The 22,309-nt window shown below is 50.9% G+C and overlaps 1 protein-coding gene across 1 annotated transcript in view; it reads left to right on the plus strand.

Annotated features, from left to right (window-relative positions):
• Positions 1-22,309, plus strand: part of Rgma (repulsive guidance molecule BMP co-receptor a) — a 44,868-nt gene that overhangs the window by 6,451 nt on the left and 16,108 nt on the right. The window contains exon 2 of the mRNA XM_006990948.4: positions 9,925-10,040. Within this exon, the coding sequence (XP_006991010.1) occupies positions 9,925-10,040 (116 nt within the window). The remainder of the gene's footprint in view (positions 1-9,924; positions 10,041-22,309) is intronic.

Here is a 22,309-nt window from a genome sequence, read left to right on the forward strand (position 1 = left end):
GAACTGGCTAGGTCCACTTACTTAGTTAAGGCAATTCTATGGTTATCTATAGAATTATTTCTTGTAATGAGGGCTCATTAGAGCCTAAAACCCACTCAAAGTCAAGGTTATCTAGGGGTCCTTACAGGATGCTGTGGGTTTCCCCCCAGTTCCCACACATGCAAAGGCTCTAACAGAACCTGGCACATCATAGGCATTCTATCATAACCCAAACAATGGTCTTCACTATACACAACTCATGTTGGCAAGCACTTTCCACACTCTGTTCCAGGCGGTCTGTTCTGAGCGGATTGTATAACTGAATGAATTCCCTTAACCCTCACAGCAGCCTTCTGAGGGAGCTACCGGTACACCCCCATTTTACAAATGTTTTGGGTTTGATGAATAACTTGATTGCCTGTTCCTCTTGCTAAAGGTCCATGGTATTTGTGCCCAGCACCAAATTGTTCATTAATACAGATAGGGTAGCCATCTGCTGGTGAGGAGCGTTGCATCCTCAACTCACTGTCCACTCACACAGCTGCCACGTGGTGGATAAATGGTTTCAAGCCGGTTCTGTCCTTGGGAACTTAATGGAATAGGGAGAAGTAAAGGCTGTGTGGTCCACTCATCATTACAAAAACGGCATATTTTGTGTGTATAAGTATCCAGAAGCAGTTTTCAATTTTTTAAAGATTTAGTTATTTTCATCTTAGCTGTATGAGTGTTTTTCTTTTGTGTACGGTTGTGCACTACGTGCCTAGTGCCTTAGATTCCCGAAGACTGTATGGGATTCTCTGGAACTGGGGTTGTGAATGGTTGTGAACCATCATCACATACTGGTGCTGGGAACTGAACCCTGATCCTGTGCAAGACCCTCTTGACTACTGAGCCGTCTCTCTAGCCCCTGCCTTTAGTGTTATTGTTACATTATGTCAGAAGACGGCTTGCAGGAGTCAGTTCTCTCCCATCACGTCGGTCCTAGGGATGGAACTCAGGTTGTCAGGCTTGGCGGCAAGCGCCTTTCCCCACTGAGCCATCTCATTGGCCCCCAAAGGCTGCTTCAAAAATGAGAGGAGGTTATTAAATGGCTTCAGAGTATGGTTTCAGGTAGATTATTATTGGAGACTTTCATGCGGACAGTAAAATATAAAATACAAAAACGTCACTTCTCAGATAACATTTCCTACTTGCTCAGCAATATTTCCACTTGGGGAATGCAGAAATGGTAAAGATGAATTTCTAAGTCGGATGTTGTTGGACTAGGACAAGCAGTTATAAAGGTAGCATGAGTTCAATTCATCCCTACAACAGGGACTGAGGTACTTGAAGACCCATCCACTACACCCCCAGACACAGCCAGGCTGTGATTCTTCAGGTGTAGGAGCTGAAGGGCCCTAGATAGGACAAGCCATGATTAGACCACACAGCTAGAAGTAGACAGTCCTCATCCCCAGATGACTCCTTCGTCACATGTACTGCAATATATGTGAAAGCCTGAAACTTGACACTGACAGGTAAGCAATTCACAGATGTGCCTGCTATTATATTGGGCTTTGTAGGGAGAAGAATGGGAAGTTTTGTAGACAACGTTAGGTGTTTTGGAACCTTTGACAGATATCTCAAGAGAAAAGTAGGGGCAGAGACTTTGATTGCGACATTCCAGTGGCATGCACTTTTATAATCCCTGCAGAGGGACGTGGGGGAAATGCTGAAGGAAAAAACATGGCTGATCCAAGAGTTTGCTGAGGGTCTTGGAAGGATAATAGCTGGACCAAGACATAAAGATGGAAATATGGCCCTAGAAACTGCTAGAAGATCATCAGGAGGAGTCCTGTGCATCCTTGATCCAGGCTGGGAAAACAGAACACAAAGCAAGCCCTTGCTTCTGTTCAGGGCAAGAGAAAGCTTATACCGTGGGCTGGGGCAGCAGAGGCATGGCTGGGAAGCAGCTGGTGCCATACCCGAGGCATCGTGGCAGCAGTACTCACACCGACCAATTTGAACTTTCTGAGAAAAATGACTTTAAAGTGGGAATTGAAGCCCAGGAAGATGAGAGGACATAACTGTAAAAGCACCTGACATCCCTCAGATGCACGCTTTTGCATTTCATTCTGTCTGAATATATGCACATTGGCTTTGGCTGGTGAACTCAACTCTTTGCTGCCTCTGCCATGTTGGAGGATTCATGGTACGATTTAAATGGAAATCGAATAGGAAACACCCACTGTGGAGGGGACAGTCGAAGGCTGATAGTTTTGGGCAATAGTAGTGTTATAGTAAAAAGAATAGTAGCTCAATAGACAGACAGACAGACAGATAGATAGATATTAGTGTTCTATTTAAAAGGATAGATAGGTAGGTAGTTTGATATGTTCTTATGCACACATGGAAACAGAAACATCTGGAAAGATGTGCATGAACCATTAACGGTTACTGCATCCAGGAAGAGTCATTTGACAGAACACTGAAAATTTTTAACATGGACCCATATTATTATTTTGTTTTCTATAATATTTATTTGGTACTGGGTTGAAGGAAACCGAAAGCCGAGGAAATTTGTTCTTCTATCATGTTCTGTTTTGGAAATGATTTTTCTCTCTTCCTAGCATGGTGAATAAATACATTCATGCCAATATGGAGGGAGAGAGTTTGTGAGGTTCCAAGAACACTCCACACACACATCCCAGATCCATTAAGCTGGTCCGTTAGGCCCTGAAGATTCTCTGACTGTTCTAGAAATAGACTGATAGGCATGAAGGCTGATGTATGGGTCTGTCTGATACAGTTTGTTCAAGAAATGAAATCTTGCAGAGGCTGGTTTAGACCATGTGAGGCCGATACTGATGGTGAAAAGCATTGTGGGTAACGGCTGTGCATTTGAGGCAGAGGATGTATGTCATGCTTTGCAGACAGGTGTCCTATTTAAAAGAAGTTACTGGCAACCCTCTCGCAAAAGCCTCGCCAGCTCTGTAGAGGCCCGTGTTGTCTTGTGACAGTGGGAATGGACCACAAACTCAGGGGTGCTAAGAACCCCAGAAACACCCCTCTTGGGGCACTGTTATCTGTCCTGTGTTGAGATGCCAGGTTCTCTACTGAGCTGCCTGTGTAGACCAGGCCTGCCTGCTGCTCAGCACAGGCTATCTCAAGTCTAGCCCAGAGCCCTCAGTTCTTTGAGTGAAACAGAGAAACAATGCATAAATAAAAGTAATTTCTCTCTTGTGAGGAAAAACTATTACTAATCTGATAATACATATTTAAAGTTTCAGAAGTGACTAGGATCTGCAAATAATTTTTTTTGTTTTGTTTTGTTTTTTTAGTGCATGTGAAAGTATCCCACGTGAGATGATGCCTCAGTTTCTAAAGAGAGCTATTGGAATATCGGGATAATACGTTCTTTCAGAAACAGTAACACTTAAATGGTGGAGAAAAAAAAATCTCCAAGAAGTCTTCTTAATTACCAAGAAGTCATCCTCATAGTAACAGGAGAACCATCAAAACAAAAATAGCATGCACACACAGAGAGAAAAGAGATCAGCTAGAAAGCTAGGAAGATAGAGTGGGCCAAACGACTCAAGGAGCATGTTTCCAGAGTCTTCAAAATCCATAGTGTGTGCATGCGTGTGCGTGTGCGTGTGCATGTGCATGTGCATGTGTGTGTGTGTGTTTTGCTGGATCAAACCCAGAGTCCTGCATACACCAGACAAGTAACTGTCCCACTGAATCCTACTCCGAAGCCCTGAAGAGGTTCTTAGTGCCAGAGCAGTGGCAGCAAGTCTACAAATGCTTTGGAAGCAAATTAATAGGGCGAAGTCCTCTCCTAACCTGTTATGAAGGGAGAGGCAGTTCTGTGGCTGCCTATTCTATCACCTACTGCAGAGAAGACCGTCGTAATGAAGGGTGGCAGTGATGTCCTCATGGCCAAAATGTACAATTGTCCTTGCACTTGGCACCCTCGTCCCCACAGAGGGCGGCTGCCTGTGTGGCGGTTCCCTTCAGGAGTTACTCTCATAGAATCTGCACCGAATTACTATTGCTAAGCACACTCTAAAGTGTCAGTTATCCAGATGAAGCACAACAGCTCCTAGAAGGAACGAGAACATGAAACTGGACAATTTAATGGGAGGGAGGTAAACCAAACCGAAAGACAAGAAAGAAACCTAGGGATGAGTTACATTACCTTCAAAGTCCCATCCAAACCAAGGTTCCACTCAAAAGGTCATTTATCAGCATCCAGTGGCTAGCCGGGTGGTGGTGGCGCACACCTTTAATCCCAGCACTCGGGGGGCAGAGGCAGATCTCTGGGAGTTCAAGGCCAGCCTGGTCTATAGAGTGAGTTCCAGGACAGCTAGAGCTGTTACACAGAGAAACCCTGTCTCAAAAACAAAAACAAAAAAACAAAACAAAAAGAGTACAGTGGCTGCATAGTAGGAGGAAGGGAATTGCCAAAGATTAGAATTGTCCTTAGAGGCAAGAAACGAAACGAAACAGTGCTTTTCTGGATGAAGAATTAAGAAGAGTGGGGAATCCCCCAGGATTGATTGTGCACCCAGATTTAGCTTAAATTTACATAGATTATCTGAGGAAAGCAAGGTCAGATGGTTCCAGCCTGCAGAGGAGGGGCAGGTTCTGTGGAGATAGCAGAGAAACGGTGAGTAAGTAACTCCTGGGTGAGCGAGCCTAAGATTGAGTAAGAAAAACACAAACGAAGCTTTGCAGGCACATGCCCGAATTCATGCATTTCCAGTAACACAGTCCAAGGGATGAGAAAACAGACTCTAGAGCCCAGGCCATTTAGAGTCACACCAGGGGATTTTGAGGGTCTTTGTAGCATGTTCGTTAGCTAAAGGCCATGCAGGTCTAGATATTCAGAAACTGCTTAACGTTTTATCAAAAAAAAAAAAAAATGGTGCTGGACACCAAGCCAAAACAGAATGTTCTTCCCAGGCTGACGTTTGTCCTTCCCCTGCAGAAATAATATCTCAAGGCTGTAGAAGGCTGAGCAACATTTAATCACCCCCCAACCCCCCCCCCAGCCCCCCCCCCCCAGAGCATCTTTCACAAGAGGCTGCCCTGCAATGTTCCTTTAGGGCTTCAGTGTGGGAAGATAAAGGCAAGGAGGTGATAGGATCGAACTTGAAGGTCATGGGGAACACAAACAAAGACTGCCTCATCAACTCAGATGACTAGACCAGGAGTTGCCCTTGAAGTATCAACGAGGAATGGACGGGTAAATTTAAAAGAATAGGTTCACACTTGATGCTATCAAGTGAACCAACACAGTTCTTCAAGACACAGTATAAGTCAATTGTGTGTGTGTGCATGTAACACATGTGAGTTTCTGGGATCGAACTCAGAGCCTTGCGTACACTAGGCAGGTAATGTACCCTATAACCAACTCAGGTCCTCATGTTGACAAGGCAAGCACTTGACCAACGATCTCCCCTGTCCCCTCCCCTGCTTTTTCAAAGCAGAGTGAGAGCAGAGGACACTCAAGAATATTTATCAGATTTATAACTGAGAGGTCACAATGGCTTGAGAGGCACTGGCAACACACCTCTCCATTGATGAGGTTGGCAGAAATACCTGAGACCAATATTAGACCATTGGCTTCATCTATATCCAGTGGTCTGTTTGTACAAGTGAGAGAAATCTAAACCAAGAGTGGAGCCAGCCAAATGAGGAATGCCCAAGTTTGCCCTATCTGGAACAAGTAAGAACCTACGGGGTGGGTCATCACATGATGAAGACTCCATCGGCCCCTACAAAGCTCAACAGCTCAATTCAACTTCAGTGAAAACCAGATGGCATCTCTGTGGACAGCCTCAGCCCCGGCCTGCAGTAATCCCCACCATCCCCTCAGATCACCTCTGGCTGATCTGGAACTTACTATGTAGACCAAGCTGGCCTCAAACTCCCAGAGATCCGCCGGCCTCTGACTCCAGAGTGCTGGGCTTAAAGGCATGCACCACCACGCCCAGCTTGAGTGAGTGTTTCTGATCACTCAGCCAATTTCATCCTCTGTACAACAAGGGTGATCATGAGCCTAGCTTAGACGAAACTGTCTGAAGATGTAAATCAGCACAGACATCGTAAGAACAAATCCAGGGGCTGGAGAGACAGCTCAGTGGATAAGAAGAGTATGTATTGCCCTTCCAGAGGACCTGAGTTCAGTTCCCAGCATACCCGCATCAGGGGGGCCCATAACTGTTACTCCAGTTCCAGGGACCCCAACATCTCTGACCTCTGCAGGCACCTCCATTCACATGCCTATACCCCCATACAGATGCACATGCATACACATAATTAGAAATAAAAATAATTTTAAAAAGAAAAAATCAAACTGTTAGCCATGATTATTAGAAAGCAACCCTCAAGACACCTGAAAATTCGCATCGCCTTTTTGACAAAGACAGTCATATCTCACTTCTTTTCTCAGTCATTGTTCACTAGTATTTATTTTCCCAGCAATCCAACCCATAGGTTGTGTTAGCTTTCCATAGTGATAACAAAATAACCCAGCTTGTTAACTTACAAAGGAGAAAAAAAATCAAGGGTTTGTCTTGAGACACAGGAATGTGTACACTGGATACTAGAGTGAAAAAGGAGTTTGGAAAGATCTGATTTGAACTAGGGAATGAGAAGAAAATGAAAGGTGAGGGATACCAAGTCCTAAGGAGTTCCATGGGCAAGAGGAAGAGCACTGAGAAGCTGAAAGTCGGTCACTGCGGGAGGCTGCAAGAGCACTGTGAGATGAAGTGGTGGAAGCTAGGAGGGGCTGTGGAACCTCAGGAGCCTGAGCTCTCCTCCCGGGCACTGGGGCTTCCTTCCTGCAGGCTGTCTGGGACTGGGAGAGGGGCAAAGCAGAAATGGACTGCATGTGGAAGACAGCGCTAAACCTCAACTGGGGCTCCCGTTGCCTTGCCAGAGGGTGTCTGTGCACATGGAGAGGGGTGGAAGATCCCTCGGGAAGCATAGCACAAAGGACATGAGATGGGTGTTCAAAGAAACACAAGACAGCTTGTCTTGGCTCCCAGTTTGGGAGTTTCCAGTTTGGGACCGGGTGGGCCCACGGCTTTGGGCCTCGGGAGGGCATGCTGAATGGCATGATTTGTAGCATGTAGCACCGTCAACAGCTTACTTCCGTGGCCAGGAGACAAAGGAGGAAAAGAGAAGGGTCAGAGTCTCATGTCCTAAGGACATAAGGACCACCAGACTCCACCTCCTAACGCCTTCCCTGGGGACATTTGGAGACCATTCTGTCTCCACACCCCAGCAGGAATTGCCTGGCTTCTTCATCCCCTGAGATAGCACGGAGTCTATCCTGAGCAAGCACGTTTAACTGACTGATCCCAGCCCTAGCCATGGAGCGAATGGCAATCGTTAGCTGCTGAGAGGAGAAATAGTTTCCTCTAAGGGTATATCTCTTGGTAAGCTGACTGGTGGAAGACCACGTGCCCAAGAATATTTGCATTTGGACCACACAAATTGGTCTTGACAGACCCAAGTTTGGGTGGGTAAGGAACGGGGTGGGGGAGGGGTGAATATGATCAAAACAGGTAGGAAACGCCAAACTCAAAGAGCTGCGGGGGGGGGGGGGGGGGGAGAGAAAAAAAAACTTGGGTCTCAGGCTGGAGGGGTTTCTCGGTGGTTCAGAAGGCTTGTTTTCTTACAGATGACTCATGAAGGGAGCTCACAACTTCCCGTGACTCCAACTCCAGGGCACCTGACGCCCTCTTCTGGCCTGTGTAAGCACCTGCACACATGTGTACACACTCACAGACACATGCATAAACATAATTTTTTTTTTTAAAGTTGAGTCCCCTCTCAAGACAGCACCTATCCCTAGCAGAGATGCTGGGGAAATTCCAGGGCCTGGTACCCCTCCCAAATTACATTCAGTTGTGCTCTTAAGTGACAATAATAGCCTGGTCCTTTCCCGTGGAGAAGCAGGTGTGGAGATGAAAATTCTTGCTGCCACAGGGCGAAGGACAGGGCTAGAGAGGCACTGCCTTGCTGCTTTCAGAAGGCCACCACGGGGTCTCAGACCTGGAGATGCTGTGCTCGGGGCTGCTGGGAATACTTATAAGAGCTCTCATTATGCAAAGGTTTAGAATGAGCTCCTGGAAGGCAGATTCCAGCCAGTGGTGTTCATCGCTGGACCTAAGGAGTGGAAAGGCCACAGCAAGCCTCTGGGCAGTCTGGCCGAGTGCCCGCCTCAGTATGCCAGGGCTGCTCCGGGAGCAAGCTGCTCTGCTGTGATCTGCACAGTTGTTGAGTTTGGCCGACCAGGCCTGAAAGAGAAACTTTTGAGCCCTGGATTGGAGACAGTGAACTCTCCCCAGACAAACTTACGCTCTGCACTCGGAAGCTTCCGTTCAAAGGAACAATAAGTATGCAGAGCCTGCTAGTCTGGGACCTAAGTATTTGAGAGGAATCCCCCCGGGGTAGCCCAACAGGAACCTGCGAACAGCTGTAACCAGGAGCTTTTTGACCAAAGGGAGCTGCAGCCTCTGGCGGCCCAGGTGACTGAGGAATTAGTCCCCCTCACCTGCTTCAGCAAAGCCAGATTCTGAAGCTGTGCTGTCTTGCTGTCTGTCTGAGCCGCCATGTGACTTCAGGGCATAGAACCCCACCCCACCCCCTTTTCCTCAGAGCCTCCTTCTCCCCCAGTCTCCCCTCCCACCGCAGGGCCCTCAACGCAGACATAGCCTGCAGCTGTGTGGCCCTGCAGTGAGACTGTGATAGCTCTTCAGAGAAATTGGATCAAACCCCAGAATTTTTACCCCCCAAAAGCCAGCTGGGCAGGCTTGGGCGGTGGGGTGGGCCGGAGGAATCCGGTTGACTAAAAACACTCGCGTTGGCATATTTGTGTCACCCAGAAGATGTTTCTCAGGGGAAGTTGCCAGTCCCCTAAAGGCCAACAAAGGCAGAAGAGCTAGGGAACCTTGGAGAGGAGACATGTTTCTCCTGGAAAAGTAAGGAACCGAATCAAGGGAGATCACCACTCTGAAGCCTTTCCAAGATGGGCCTTGGGAGTGCACACAGCCTCTGCCTCAACACCAGAGGGCTCGGCCTGCGCGCCCCAGGGACCACAGTATCACTGTCTCATTGGGTTGGTAGCTGTGTCCCGGAAGGCAACCTTAGGCCCGCAGGATCTCGGTTCGTGAGAGAGATCTCTGTTGTTGCAAACAGGGCCAAGTTCTCCAGAAGCAGCCCGGTGCTTAGAGATGGTGCGGGAGGGGCACCCAGCAGCGTCCAGATAGGTGGCCCAGGTCCAAGGCGGGCGTGATCCTTGAGGTGCCGCTGTGGAAGTGGGTCATTCGTCCCCACAACTCCGGAGGAGGCTTTTCAGGCTTCTGCACCGGCGAGACATCTGAGGTGGGGGGAAATGAGCCAAGGGGTGTCGGTGGCGGCTTTGGGGCGGTCGTCTTGTTGCGAAGGGAGGCTGGAGTTTGTCTCTAAGGTCTTTCAACTTGGATGAGATGCTGATGGGGGAGGATTAAAGCTCTCTGAGATCCTGGTGCCCTGGGCGCCTTAGCCACCCGGGTGAGTGGGGAGTGGCAGTTAGATCGGAGCCCGGGACGCGCCCTGCACTAGCGGGCCCCTGGTTCCCCCAGGTCCCCTTGGCCACCCGCCCGGCAGCCTGGACCGCCTCTCCTCACTCCCTCCCGCCCGCCAGGATGAAACCCGAGCTCGGGAGGGCGGGGCGCGCGGCGGCGGGGCGCGGGGCCGCTGCGACATTGGCGGGGGAGCGAATGATGGATGGCGAGGGCGGGGCCCGGGGCGGGGGAGGAGAGGGGAGGGGGACGACGACACTGGGCTCCCTTGGCGGAGGTGGACCGGGCCTCCCGGCTCGCTGCTCCCGCCGGCCGAGGGAGGCTGCCTCTTCTCCGCAGCGTGATTGATTTTTTCCCCCCTCCTTTTCTTCTAAACTTCTTCCAGGGAGAGGCTAGTGGTAACAGGCCGAGCTGGATGGATGGGTATGGGGAGAGGGGCAGGACGTTCAGCCCTGGGATTGTGGCCGACCCTCGCCTTCCTTCTCTGCAGCTTCCCCGCAGGTAAGGCACAGTACCCTGGCCGGGGGACAGCCGGCCGGGCCCGCTCCTGGGCCTCCCTGCGCGAGTTAGGGCCCCGGTTCGCCAGCCCCCTTGGGGACCCAGATTCCCATTCGCACGAGTCTTTGTCCCGTACCCCGCATAGGGAGCGATGAATGTCCAAAGAGACCTGGAGGTGAGGGAACTCCTGCCGAGCTCAAAAGAGCAGGCGCGGGTGGGGAGATCTGCTGAGCTGGGGATGCCTCTCTGCTCCCCTCCCTCCTTCCAAGAAATGGGGTGCCCTGGACGCCTCTTGGGTGCTCCAAAGGAGAGGAGAAGGGGAGGCGCGGACTCCGCACCAGGGGCACTTTTCTCCAGCTCCTCGCCCACCAGTTTGTAAACCTGTTGGTTGCCCAGGGGTGGAGCTGGGGGCGCTGGGGAGGTCCCAGACTAGTCCCCGACCGCCCCGTCCCGCCCCCACGCTGGCCCACGCGGGGAAGCCCACGGACACAGGCTCAGACGCGTTAATTCCTGTTTGATAACATTCTGCGTCGCCCCCCTGTTTGTTTTTATTGTGCCAGAAAGCGAGAGAATTTCAGAATTAAAGCTGAAAAAGCCCATCTGTTTCCAATGAATCCCCCATAGTTTTTCACAATGTTTTTGGCAGATCGCTGCTTTCAAATTCCTCCGAGCCCGGACCTCTTGTTTTTGTTGGGGGAAGGGAGACCAACTCCACAGAGAAGCGTTTGTTCCTTCCCAAACGCTCCGGTTTCTTTACTTTTTTTCCCCCTTTGGGGGGGGGGAGGGGGAGAGGGAATGAACGAAGCTTAAATCCCCGGTCTGTTTTCTTTATAATGTTTCGTAAAACTTTATTTCATTTTTACTTCATGCTGCTCGGAGTCTGGAAAGGCCAGTTAAACGCTTTCCGCACGTTTTTCTCTTTTTAAAATACAAATAAACAGTGTCACGACCAAATGGTCCTCCTTGTAAGGCGGGATCTCCTGGCAGTTTCCATTGTGTTGTGGGGTTCAGAGGTGTCTTTGAGCAAAAAATTCCAGCTTGTCTCGCAGCGCGGCCAGATGTGGTTCTGCTGCCTCTGCGCAGCTGAGATTTGCAAGAAACGCTTTGAGTTAGGACTGGGTTGTTTTGATTTCTTCTTCAGCCAACTGGGTTTCAAGGAACTGACAGAACAGGGCAGGCAGTCCAGGCTAGGCCTGGCTGCAAGTTGGCACTCCCGGGGAGCACACAAACACTATGGGGTAAGGGTGAGTTGACTCTCTTGTCTCAGCTGAGCTGCGCCCCCCGCCCCCCCCCCCCCCCAAGTACCTGCTTAACCAAAGCGTGCCTGCTCCCTCAGCGGCTGCCAGACCCAGGAGCATCCTAGACTTTCAAAACCCCTTTCTGAAACTCTCTCCCGAAGAGATAGATCCCTGCCCAGGATCAGAACGAGGGGGCAGGGGTGTCGGTATGTCCCAGCAGCCCTCACACTGCAGACACCCTGGAAATAGCAAAACCCCGCAGTGTTTCCAGCAGGGGAGAACCTAACCCCACTATCGTGTTTTTAAAACCCAAGTTTCTTCATCCTAATTAGTGGTTCTCAACCTTCTTAATGCTGCACCCCTTTAATACAGTAGTACTTCATGTTGTGGTGACCCCAAGCCATAAAATTACTTTCGTTGTTACTTCATAACTGTGAGTTTGCTACGGTTATGAATCTTAATGTAAACATCTGTTTTCCGATGATCTTAGGCGACCCCTGGGAAAGGACCATTCGATTCCCTGGGGGTCGCGACCCACAGGTTGAGAGACTCTGCTCTAAATGTTCTATTTGAAAGACTAATTTTATCCCTTCCCAAGAATTTATTTAAAAAAAAAAAATTTATTTAAAATTTTAAAAAACAAAAACCATCAGGAAGAAGAAGAATCTCAGAGAAGCGGCAGCGGGCAGTTGTGTTCGTCTTGGTTTGGTCCGGATAAAGATCCGGCCCATTGGAAGTTTTATCAGATGGGTTGATAAATGGCTTTTGTCCCTTGGCTGCAGTGGGGGATGTGATCTCAGCTCTGAGCTGAAATTGAGAAGGGGGGCTCCTAGGGCTCTTAAAATAACACCTTCCTGCTCTTAAAGCTGCAGCGCTCCTTAACTCCTGGGGCTGGAAGGTGAGGGAAGGAGGAAGGGCCTGCTGAAGTTCTCTGAAGTAGGAAGGAGCTGCAGGGGATGGGTAGGATGGGGGGGGGGTCGGGTGTGTAATGTTCCCCCATTCATTTCTTTGTCTTAAAAACTTGTTCTTTTTAAAGTGTCCACAGCATAGTGTGGGTTATATAATTCACAACTCAAATTCCACCACTTTGGGGTCCAAGAAACCCATTTCTTTTTGGCTTCAGGGCTGGTAACTGAACCCTGGCAGATGGAGCTGATAGCCGGGCTGTGTCATGCCAACTGGCTAAGGTTTCCCTCACTGAGGCCTCTGACAGTTGCGTCTAGTCAAAACTGCCCACCGCCGTGAAAACTGAGCTGCTGGTCACCAACAACCAAATCAACTGAGGGGTTTAGGAATGTGAGTGCTCCAGAGACCTGGAGCAAAAAGACAGTCTCCTCCGTCGGGAGGAGATAGACGTGTGGTTTCCACAGCAGAGATGCCCTGCCACGGCCTCTGTCTGACATATTGGTCCAGCAAACAGGATGCCCCAGAGTAAAGGTCAGAAAGCCTGGAGTTCTGGTAGACAGTTGGGTGGACATTAGGGACAAAAAGAAAGCCGTGGCCTCCCCCCACCAAAGACAGGTGGAAACTGGCCGAGCAGCCCTGTGAAAGCATAGGTTTGTTCAGAGCTTGCCTGCTTGAATGACTGCCAGCAGTAAGCGGGAGTGCAAATTAAATTGGACATAGTTATGTGGAGAAAGATGCCTTCACTCTGCCAGACTGAGAGTGTTTGTGTGTTTTGAGTGTTTACGTGTACTTACTTAATGTGTATGGCTGACTTCCCGAGTCCCAGCCTCAGTGACAGCTTACAGAGCCTTCAGGCTGGAGGGTTGTCTGTTTGAATACTGTTCTGGGATAGAGGATGGGACAGAATGGCTGTATCTACCCCAGCCGGGGGATGGGGGGGCGCAGGGGGGGGGGAGGCCGGAAAAAACTTCTTAGAACAGTTTTCCACAAATAGCATCCTCTTCGGAACACAGTAAATAGATACGGTTTAAGCTGTGAGGCCATTGTGACTTATTTAAACAGCCTTCCAAGAGAAACCCATCCAGGGCGTGGTGTGTGCAGGTTGGCATGTTTCCTGTAGCTATTTGTGCATGCAGTGCTCTAGCAGGGTTCTCAAGAGTGTGGGCCACGGACCAGCAGCATCAGCCTCCCCCAGGAACCTCCCTCCCCACAGCAGGTCTAGGGAAGCAGATGCTGCAGGGCAGGCCTTGGCCTCAGTGTTCTGACAAGCCCTCCAGGGGATTCTGATGCTTCTTTCCAAGGGCTAGCTTCCAAGGAGGGTGCAGCCTCTCTTCCCTGTTTCTTTCCCTAGTCGTTTTATTTAATTTTTAAATTGTCCTTTATTTTTATTTATGTGTATGTGTGGGTAATGTCTGCATGTGCACCACATGTATGCAGTGCCCACAGAGGCCAGAAGAAAGCATGGGAGTCCCTGGAACCTGAGTTATTTGTTTTTATAAACTGTCCTATATAGGTGCTGGGAACGGAACCTGGTCCTCTGCAAGAGCAGCCAGTGCTCTTAACTCGTCAGCCAGATCTTCAGCCCCTCCCTTATGCTTTAGACCTGTACCTGTTGCGGAAGTGTCAGTCTTCAAGGGGGGAAACTGAGACTTAGAGAAACTAAGGTTCTCTGAAGTATCTCAATATGTCTGAATGGCTGTGGAGATGAGAATATTTTTAACTGGACTGCTGTGTAAGAATGCAGAACTAAGTAAGCCTGATTCCCATATACAGCTGTGTCCCTGAGTTAGGCTTTGTGTCCCAAAAGGAGAGTGTATTGGCCCATTGCAGTCGCTATAACAAAATACCACAGAGTTTGAGGGTTATAAACAACAGACATTTGTTGATTATAGCTGTGGTGGCTAGAAAATCAGAGATCAAGGAACCAGCCACTGTGGTTACCTACTAAGAGGACCTTTCTATTCCATGTGTCCTATGCCTTATTATCAGGTCCCCCCCTCAAGGCGGAAGGGATGGAAAGCTGATTCTCTAGGGTCCTTTTCATAAGGGCACTTTCATGAGGGCTCTACTCCCATGACATAATTACTTCCTAAAGTCCTGGCTCCTATTTATAATACCATCACTTTGAGGATTAGGGATTAGCACGTGAGTTGGGGGGGGGCTGCAAAAGAGGGGAAAAAGTGATGTTCAGTTACAAGAGGCAGGTGACTAGCAGCCAGGGGATGACAGGGGCAGACGTTTGGCTTCCTGGGAGAGTACAGATATCAAATCCTAGAGTTGCCATGGCCCGCTAGGCTCTGAGGGTACACTGGAGAGAAAAGGAAAGGTTCTCCGGGTTTCTGGTGGAAGGAGAGCCCCTGCAAGGTTGGGGGGAATTGCTAGTAGTCACCCTGGTACCCAAAGGAGGGGATCTTGGAAAAGTGGGAGGGTAGGAGAGGTAACCCACGGGCATCAGTAAGGCTTGAGATGGGGAAGAGAAGACGCTGGGGTCCTGCAGAGGCAAATGAGGAAGATTGGGAATATGTTGGAGGGACTGCAGTTCCCTCCAAAGAGCCTGCCTTTGGTGGACTGTGCGAGGACTGTGCTCTGCACTCTACCTCCAGGTTTGCGTTGAGTACCAGCTTAGTGCCGTAATCTTTTGCTATTGTGCTGACACGCACCCTGAAGGCCTTTTTTCCAGTGGCCCACTCTTACCGGTTTGCCCTGGACTTTCCTAGTCTGAAAGTCAAGACTCCCCAAATGTCTCCCGGGTCGCAGGCACACCAGGATATGGCCTCCCCTACCCACCTGTGTCAGGGACCCCACCACCCAGATGCATGAAGACCTCCCTGCAAAATGGTCTCCATGTAGGCCAGTCGCCTAGAGCTGGGAGTCCTTCCTCTTTCTGCCCTTTTCTGTTGTCACATTGCTAGAGCCACAGCATGAACGACCATCCCGGGAGCGGCCTCAGTGTCCCACTCCAATCCCGTGCCAGATGGACCGCACTCAGAACCTCATGGTCCTGTTTGTAGCATCCAGGAGGGGCATCTCTGATTTCTGGCCCTATACTCTTACCATACTTCATTTCCGAAGACCCAGCACATCCCAGCCCCTTCCCCTCTGTATCCCATGCCCTTTCCCATAGGATGCTCTGCATGCCTTGTCTTGCACCACCCAGTTCTGAATTGAACACTCACCCCTCTGCCCAAAGTCCAAATTCAATGCAACCTACTGTGGTCGAAGCAGACTTTTGGGTGCCCAGGGCACCTGTCCCTTTAGCCTCACGGAGGTGTGCATTCCCCCTGGTTTCATGGACTCACGGGTCTTTGGTTTTTGTCCTCTCCGTCTCCACTTCTGTGTGTTAAAGGTGGGAGCCATTTTCTGCCTGTCCACACTGATCCTCCCCCACGCCCCCAAGCACTTCCAGATAGCCCTGGAAGCTGCAAAGCCCATAGGGGTTGTGTGTGTGTGTGTGTGTGTGTGTGTGTGTGTGTGTGTGTGTTTCTTTTGATTCTAGCTTTTGTTCAAAGGACAAAGACCACAGGACTTCCCCCCCACCAAGACACCCCACATATTCCTCAAATATTGTTTCTGATTATACAAGCAGTAGATATTTAAAAAAAAAAAATCCAAAGACGAAAAGGGATTAAAAATCCAAAAATCTGGCCTCTCACAGACAATTCCTAATTAACATTTTAACAGCATCCGTCATGACCTAATACCTTCATAGTTCCCTCTCCCAGATATGGTTGTCTGAAGGAGGAAAATAAGTTTAAGAGTTCTTCTGTGACTTGCATGGCCACAGGGTACTAGGAGTCTCTAAGTAAGTCCTCAGGAACCATCATTCCCGATTTAAAGAGTTTGCATGGCGTTGCACAGGCCGTTACCAAGCGGAGCCCAATAGCCGATGCCAGACTCCTGCCCTTTCCAGATTTTGGATAAACACAGTTGTTAAAATTGGCTGTGTAGACTGTTAAAGTCTGCTGTTGAGCCTGCGAGGTTCCAGATGTGGGGCTGGAGTAAGAAAGACCTGTGAGACTACCACGCTGGGCCACCCCCAGTCCCCACAGAGGCAGCGCTTTCTCTGCCTCCAAAGGCCCATCCTGCCCTCCGACATCATCTAACTCTGTCCCGGAGAGGAAGATGGTGCCGTCTCAGGTCAGGGAGGCAGGCCAGCGGGAGTTTACTAATGTACTTATTGTGCGCCCTATGGGACGAAAACGCTGGGACCCCTGGACGTTTACTCCATTGCTGACCCCGCACCCCACCCCATTCAGGAAGGAGTTCGGGGTTGGGCCTCCCACCTGGGTACCAGCCTGGCATGTGTCCTTTCACACCTGCAGGCGGCAGGGAGGGAGAAGGTGGGCCTCCACACTGGGTTCTTCCTTTCTTTTTTCTTTTCTTCCCCTCCACTGTGTTTTGACCTTGCAGCTGAGGAGAAAAGTCTAGCATTGCTGGAGGCAGAGTCAGGATGTAAAGCTGTCAGTCACCTCAGGCGTGAGCCCCACGTCAGAAACCGAAAATGAATGCTCTCACCTGGGCCTTCATTGTCCTGGGAATTCCATACCACTGACCTTCTGGGGCCCGGGGCTGTTTTTTCCCTCCCCAAAGCAGGATGTTCCTGATGTGGGGGACTTATGTCTTTACTTGACCCCTATGGGCCCCTGTTACCCAGACACGCTCTCGGGTCTTGAATTGACAGGCTGCCTGTGGCCTCCCACTAGAGGGCTAGTTCGTAGCTTTCACACCCCCCTGTTGCCCGGGAACTGGTTCCACATGGCTCCCGTGGGAGCCGGGGGAGGGTAGCCTGTTTGGAAAGCTGAGGTGTGCCCTTCTCCTTGGCACTCAACAAGGGTGCTTGTAGCAACTTGGCATGTGTGGAGGCTGAGGCAGGGCAGCCCTGGCTGGGTGTGGCTGAGGGGCAGTACTGTCCTGCCCCGGCTCTGGGAGTGGCCCTCAGCCACCTCTGCCCAGGCTGGCTAGGCAGTGAGTTCACCCGCCAGGACCCAGCATTTCTGCCTTCCCTTCCTAGATCACCTGAGGTTTTCCCCAAAGCTCTCCTTCTTGCACCCAGCCATGTCCTGCTGACCAGACTCGGAAGGAAGCCTGGACAGTTCCCAGTGGAGCTGATGGGTGGGAGACACAGTGGAGTGTCAGCTCTGGGGCCCTTAGGCTGCCTGGGCCAGGAATGTCACACGGGAGCGTGATCCCTTCTAGCGACAGTGATGAGTTAAATGAGGTAGACTGTGCAGCACCTGGCCAAAAAGAAAGAAAAAAAAAATCGAGTCTGTTGGGTGTGTCCCTCTCGGTATCTGAGGCCAAACACCTGGGTGTTTACACCAGGATGATTGAGTGAAATTCCTGCAAGAGTGACGCCAACAGGCAGCCTCAGGCATCCATTCTTGTCCCATAACCTACACCCCCACCCCGCCCCGCCCCCACGTACACCTCGATTCGTTGCTATGGGATCAGCAGGAGAGCCGGGCTGGGAGGCTCCTACTCAGTGAGAGCAGTTGGCCCTCCTACTTGGTGACCTGTCCCCATTCCCATCAGGATTGTGATGTGACGTTTTTTCCAGAGGTGTGGGGGGGGGGGGTGCCGGCGCGGGGTGCCCTCCAGACCAGGTGGGCAGTGAGGAAGGGAACATGGGGACTTCAAGCCTCCGGGTTGGCCTCTCCCCAGGCTGGCAGACTTCCTAAAAGTGGCTTCCCCTCCTTTCTTCCAGCCGCCGGTGGCCTAATTGAAGCTCTTGCCTCTTAAGTGACCCGGCTTACTAAAATAGTATTCCGATGCTGCCGCGGGGGCTTTCTGCAGGAGCTCCCCGGCTGAAACCACCCGGCCGGCGCTTCTTTCCTAGGCCTGCGGGCAAAGTGAACTCCCCTCCCCCTCCCTGGGGCATTTCCACCGAGGGAGCTAAACTTAGGGGAAATCGTGAGGTAGGCTCCTAAAGGAGGAGAGGCACTCTCCGCTGGAAGCAGCTTCCACCGCAGGGGCCAGAGTGACAAAGGAGCCGCCCCGCTGGGCTTAGTACCTCCGAGCTGCACGTAGGCAGGGATGCTGGAGGCTGGAGCCGGAGGGCCGCGGTGGAAAGAACAGCAGCGGGACTCCAAGGAGCCTTCCCTTTTTCATCTAGTGCCCCCTGGTGGCGGGATCCAGCAGGATGGCAGATGGCAAACGGAATTCAAAGGATTCCCGCTCCCACCCAGCAAAGGGCAGTGATTGGAATGAAGTCCGGCCCTGTCTTCTTGATGCCTTTCTCCACCCTGCTCCCTCACCCCGGGGCCAGCCAGGTGTTTGCCTCTTGTCAATCTCAGGGAAACGCTGCTTCCCTCCTACCATCATGCCTCTGTCCCAAACTCAATGAAACATTCTAGAAGTTGGTGAGGCCAGCCCCGCCTAAGCACAGAGTGTGTTCCCAGAACAGCATTCATCACCGTGCCCAGTACACGGCAGGATCCAGAACTCTGAGCGAGTAAATCAGTTCAGTCACCGTGCAAGCAGAGTTGAAAACATCTTGTATTCTAAGGGATGCTTGCCGCTTTAAGAGAAGGCATGGCTGCCTCCCTCCCATCTTACCCTGCCCCTCCCCTAGGCCCCTGAAACCTGATCTAATCCCTTTGCACGCGGGTAATTTATTGGTCTATTGGGCTTTTCTTGGTGGCAAATTACATTGTCTTTATTCCTGGGCTCAGGCCCTGGAGCGACTCACCACATTCCTAAAACTCCTTTCTCATGGTTGATCCTTCACACCCCCTCTGGGCCCCGGCAAAATAAGTTTTATTGGGATGCTTTGTCATGCAAACAGGGTGGTAATAAGCAGGCTATTATTCTGAAAGATTGGGCTTGATTAACAGTTCAAAGGAGGGCTGCGGAACAAACGGAGCCTTGGCTGTACTGGGCCGTAGATATTTTTCCATCCTGCTGGTTGGTGTTCAGGGATCCTTGCATTGCCTTTCTGTTTCCCAGAGGTGCTGATTGCCACCCACAGAAAATAACTTACGATGAACCTGAGCCGTGTTCTCTCTCTACCGTGGCCCAATCCACAAGGAAGGCCGGCACCGTGGAGCCGTCTCAAACATGCGATTGGCTAGCTGTGGGCAAATACACGGAAGTCCCAGGTTTCCACCAGAGACAGAGTTGGACACAGGTCTTGAAGGGAGATGGGGTGGGCCTGGCTTCTGAAATCTCAAACTATGCCTTAACTGTGGATTAGGGAAGTGAGAGGGTTGTCAGGATAAAGATGGGGAAGCCCTGTACTTGGGAGATTGATGGGCAGATGGAGGGAGATGGGTCCTGGTGGCCACCTTCCAGAGCCACTGGAGCTGTGCAGGCTACTCGGGGTTCTCAGGGGAACAGCTGGCTGCAGGGTCAGGCCAGAGAAGGCAGCTCCCGGGAGGAAGCCTGGGTGCACCTCTGTGTACCTCAAATGACAAACGTGGGCGGTTACATTTTAGCCTAGATCTGTGTGGCTCTAGAACCGGGCAGAGAGGAAACTCCCTGAGAGGCCGCTGGAAGTGTCCAGAACAGGAAAAGCCAGCTCACCCTAGCAAAGGTGTGTGTCATGGGGACAACGGCAGGTGTCAGCCACCTTAAGAAGTGAGCATTGCAAAGCCAGCCGGGAGTGGTGCCATCACTGGTGTGTTTGGGAAACGCAAACAGTAGGATCCAGAGTTCAAGGCCAGCCTCAGCTACATAGTGAGTTCAAGGCCCACCTGGGTCTCCTGAGATCATCTAAGTGTTCAGGCACAAATCTTATTCTGCAAACATTAGCCTTAGCCCCACTTTTTAAACCAAGTCCTCGGCCTTGCATCCTGGGATTTTAGGACAAGTTCAGGGATTTCCTGTTGTGAAGTCCAGGTAGAACCGCTGTCTTTGTAAGCTTCTGAGTTCTCCTGTTTGTCCTGGTGTCATTTCTCTGGACAGTAGCTAATCCTACATGTTGGTGGACTCCAAAAGCTTGGGTTAAAACAAAATGTGCAGAGCACACAATGCCCCCTAAGGAGCTTTGAGGAGTGTCAGGCTCTGTGAGGTAGGTACCTTTGTACTTGGGTGAGGTCGAGCACCAGGCAGTGAGTCAAAGAGACCCCAAAGCATCCTCAGCCCCAGAGTGACTAGAAAGAGGAAAAAAAAACTGGTGAAATGTCTCAGAAGCTTGAAGGTGCTTGCTACCAAGACCTGAGTTAGATTCCCAGAACCCACATGGTAGGACAATGACTCCTGCAGGCTGTCCCTCTGACCTCCACACACGTGCTACAGCATGGACACACACATGCACGAGCATGCGTGCATGATATATACGCACATTTAAAATATCTTTCTTAAAAAGAAATAGGAAAACGTTTTAACTACTAATCCTATCCACTCTGGCTATGGTGAGGTGAGGTCACTTTCTCAAGTGCATTCCCCAGAAAAGAACAGTGACCTGCCACTGTCGGGCAATGAGACCCTTTCTGCCATGCAGAGAGCACTGAGGGACTTGCTCAGAAAGGCTGGCTTCCCCTGTTTGCACAAGCTGCTGTAAGATTTGTTACACACACTCAAACGCTTCTGCTTTCCATGAAGACTGGCCTCAGAAGTCCCGGATTACTGCCTGGAATCTCTTGCTTAAATATAATATGTGAAATATGTATATATCACATTTTTAAAAAGCAGCCTTTGGGGGGACTTCTAATAGGGGACCCCACAGCTTTTGCTTTTTGATGCTGCACCAGGTTGCCTGTAGGTCCCTGACCTCTAAGAGGCCTGCAGTTGGTGATTTAATGCGGTGGACATGTTGTGCCGGGTGATGCCTCTGTAGAGGTCAGGGGCCTTTCAGCTTACTGCCTGTGACGACAATCCAGTCTTAGCGTCTTTGAGGTCCCTCCCCAAGGTCCTTAAGAAATGGCAGCTCTGTGTACATCATTTCAGGCTGACAGACCGCAGAGAGTCATGTTACCATCTGCGGAGGTAGCAGAGGGCACTCGTGGGCACACCCACTTCTGGCCCCGACTTATCACCATCAGTATCCTCTCGCAGGCTGTTGCCCTGCCCTGAGCTCCCCATCTGATGTCTCCATCCGCAGTGGGAGAGTTCAGCCTTTTTCTGAGGCTCTAATGAGGATTCTTAAGGCTGGCTTAAGGCCTCGGGAGCTTTGGGGCAGCAGAGGGCACCTCAAGAGTCAGAGGTAGGTCATTTCTCAGCAGCATCTGCTTCAGGCAGCCCTCCACAAGCCTTCCTGCCGGGAGGGCGCAGAATCAATTTGTGCTGTGACAACAGAACCGCCAGGGGCCCTAGGGAACTGATCATCTCAGATGGCGTCTTGAGGGAGGACCTGTAGGGAAGGCATTTTTTTTGAGAAGCATAGACTGGGGCTGAGGAGATGGCTCAGTAGATAAAGCGCTTGCCTTGTGAGCTCCAGGACCTGAGTTCGGATGCTGAGCATTCAGATAACAGCCTGGCACAGTAGAGCCATGTCTGAAGCCCTGGCCCTGGGAGGATGTGAACAGGCGGATCCTGAGGGCTTGCTGGCTAGCCGGTCCAGCCAGAACATCACGTTCCAGGTTTAGGGAGAGACCTTGTCTCAAAAACTATGATAAAGCACCTGACATCAACCTCTAGACTGCACGCACATTACACACACGGGGGTGGAGGTGGGAGATACCTGCCTACAAATACTATACACGTGCATAGCCCACCCAGAGAAAGGAAGGGAGGGAGGAAGACAGAGCATGGAAACAACTCCCAAGACCAGTGCACATCGGAAGCACTTGTGGCTTTGTGACCTAGGGCAGCTCCACCCCCTGCGGCCTCCCACTGGTAAAAGGAAGATTAAAAAAAAAAAAATCCTGCCTCCAGGGTAGCAGTGCAGGCCTAAGATGAAAGCAGTTTGGTTTTTGAGCGGGGAGAAGACAGCAGTTGGGGAACAGAGGGCTGTGGTTGCTTCCGGCGTGTGTCAAGGAGGCAAAGAGGAGAGAAGCTGGTTCAAGGCCTGGCTGCCTTTTTTGCCTGTCGGTGGAGGGCAACAGTAAACCCTGGAGCCACGGCAAAATTAAAGGCGGTGTGGACACATCTGGTGCGCCGCGGTGAATCCCTAAGTCACACCAGTCGTGCTGATGACAGGTGAACAAAGTTCACAGTACAAACCTCTTCCAAGGAGCCTCTTTTCTGAGT

Source organism: Peromyscus maniculatus, chromosome 1, assembly GCF_049852395.1.
Source record: "Peromyscus maniculatus bairdii isolate BWxNUB_F1_BW_parent chromosome 1, HU_Pman_BW_mat_3.1, whole genome shotgun sequence".
Classification (NCBI taxonomy): Eukaryota; Metazoa; Chordata; class Mammalia; order Rodentia; family Cricetidae; genus Peromyscus; species Peromyscus maniculatus.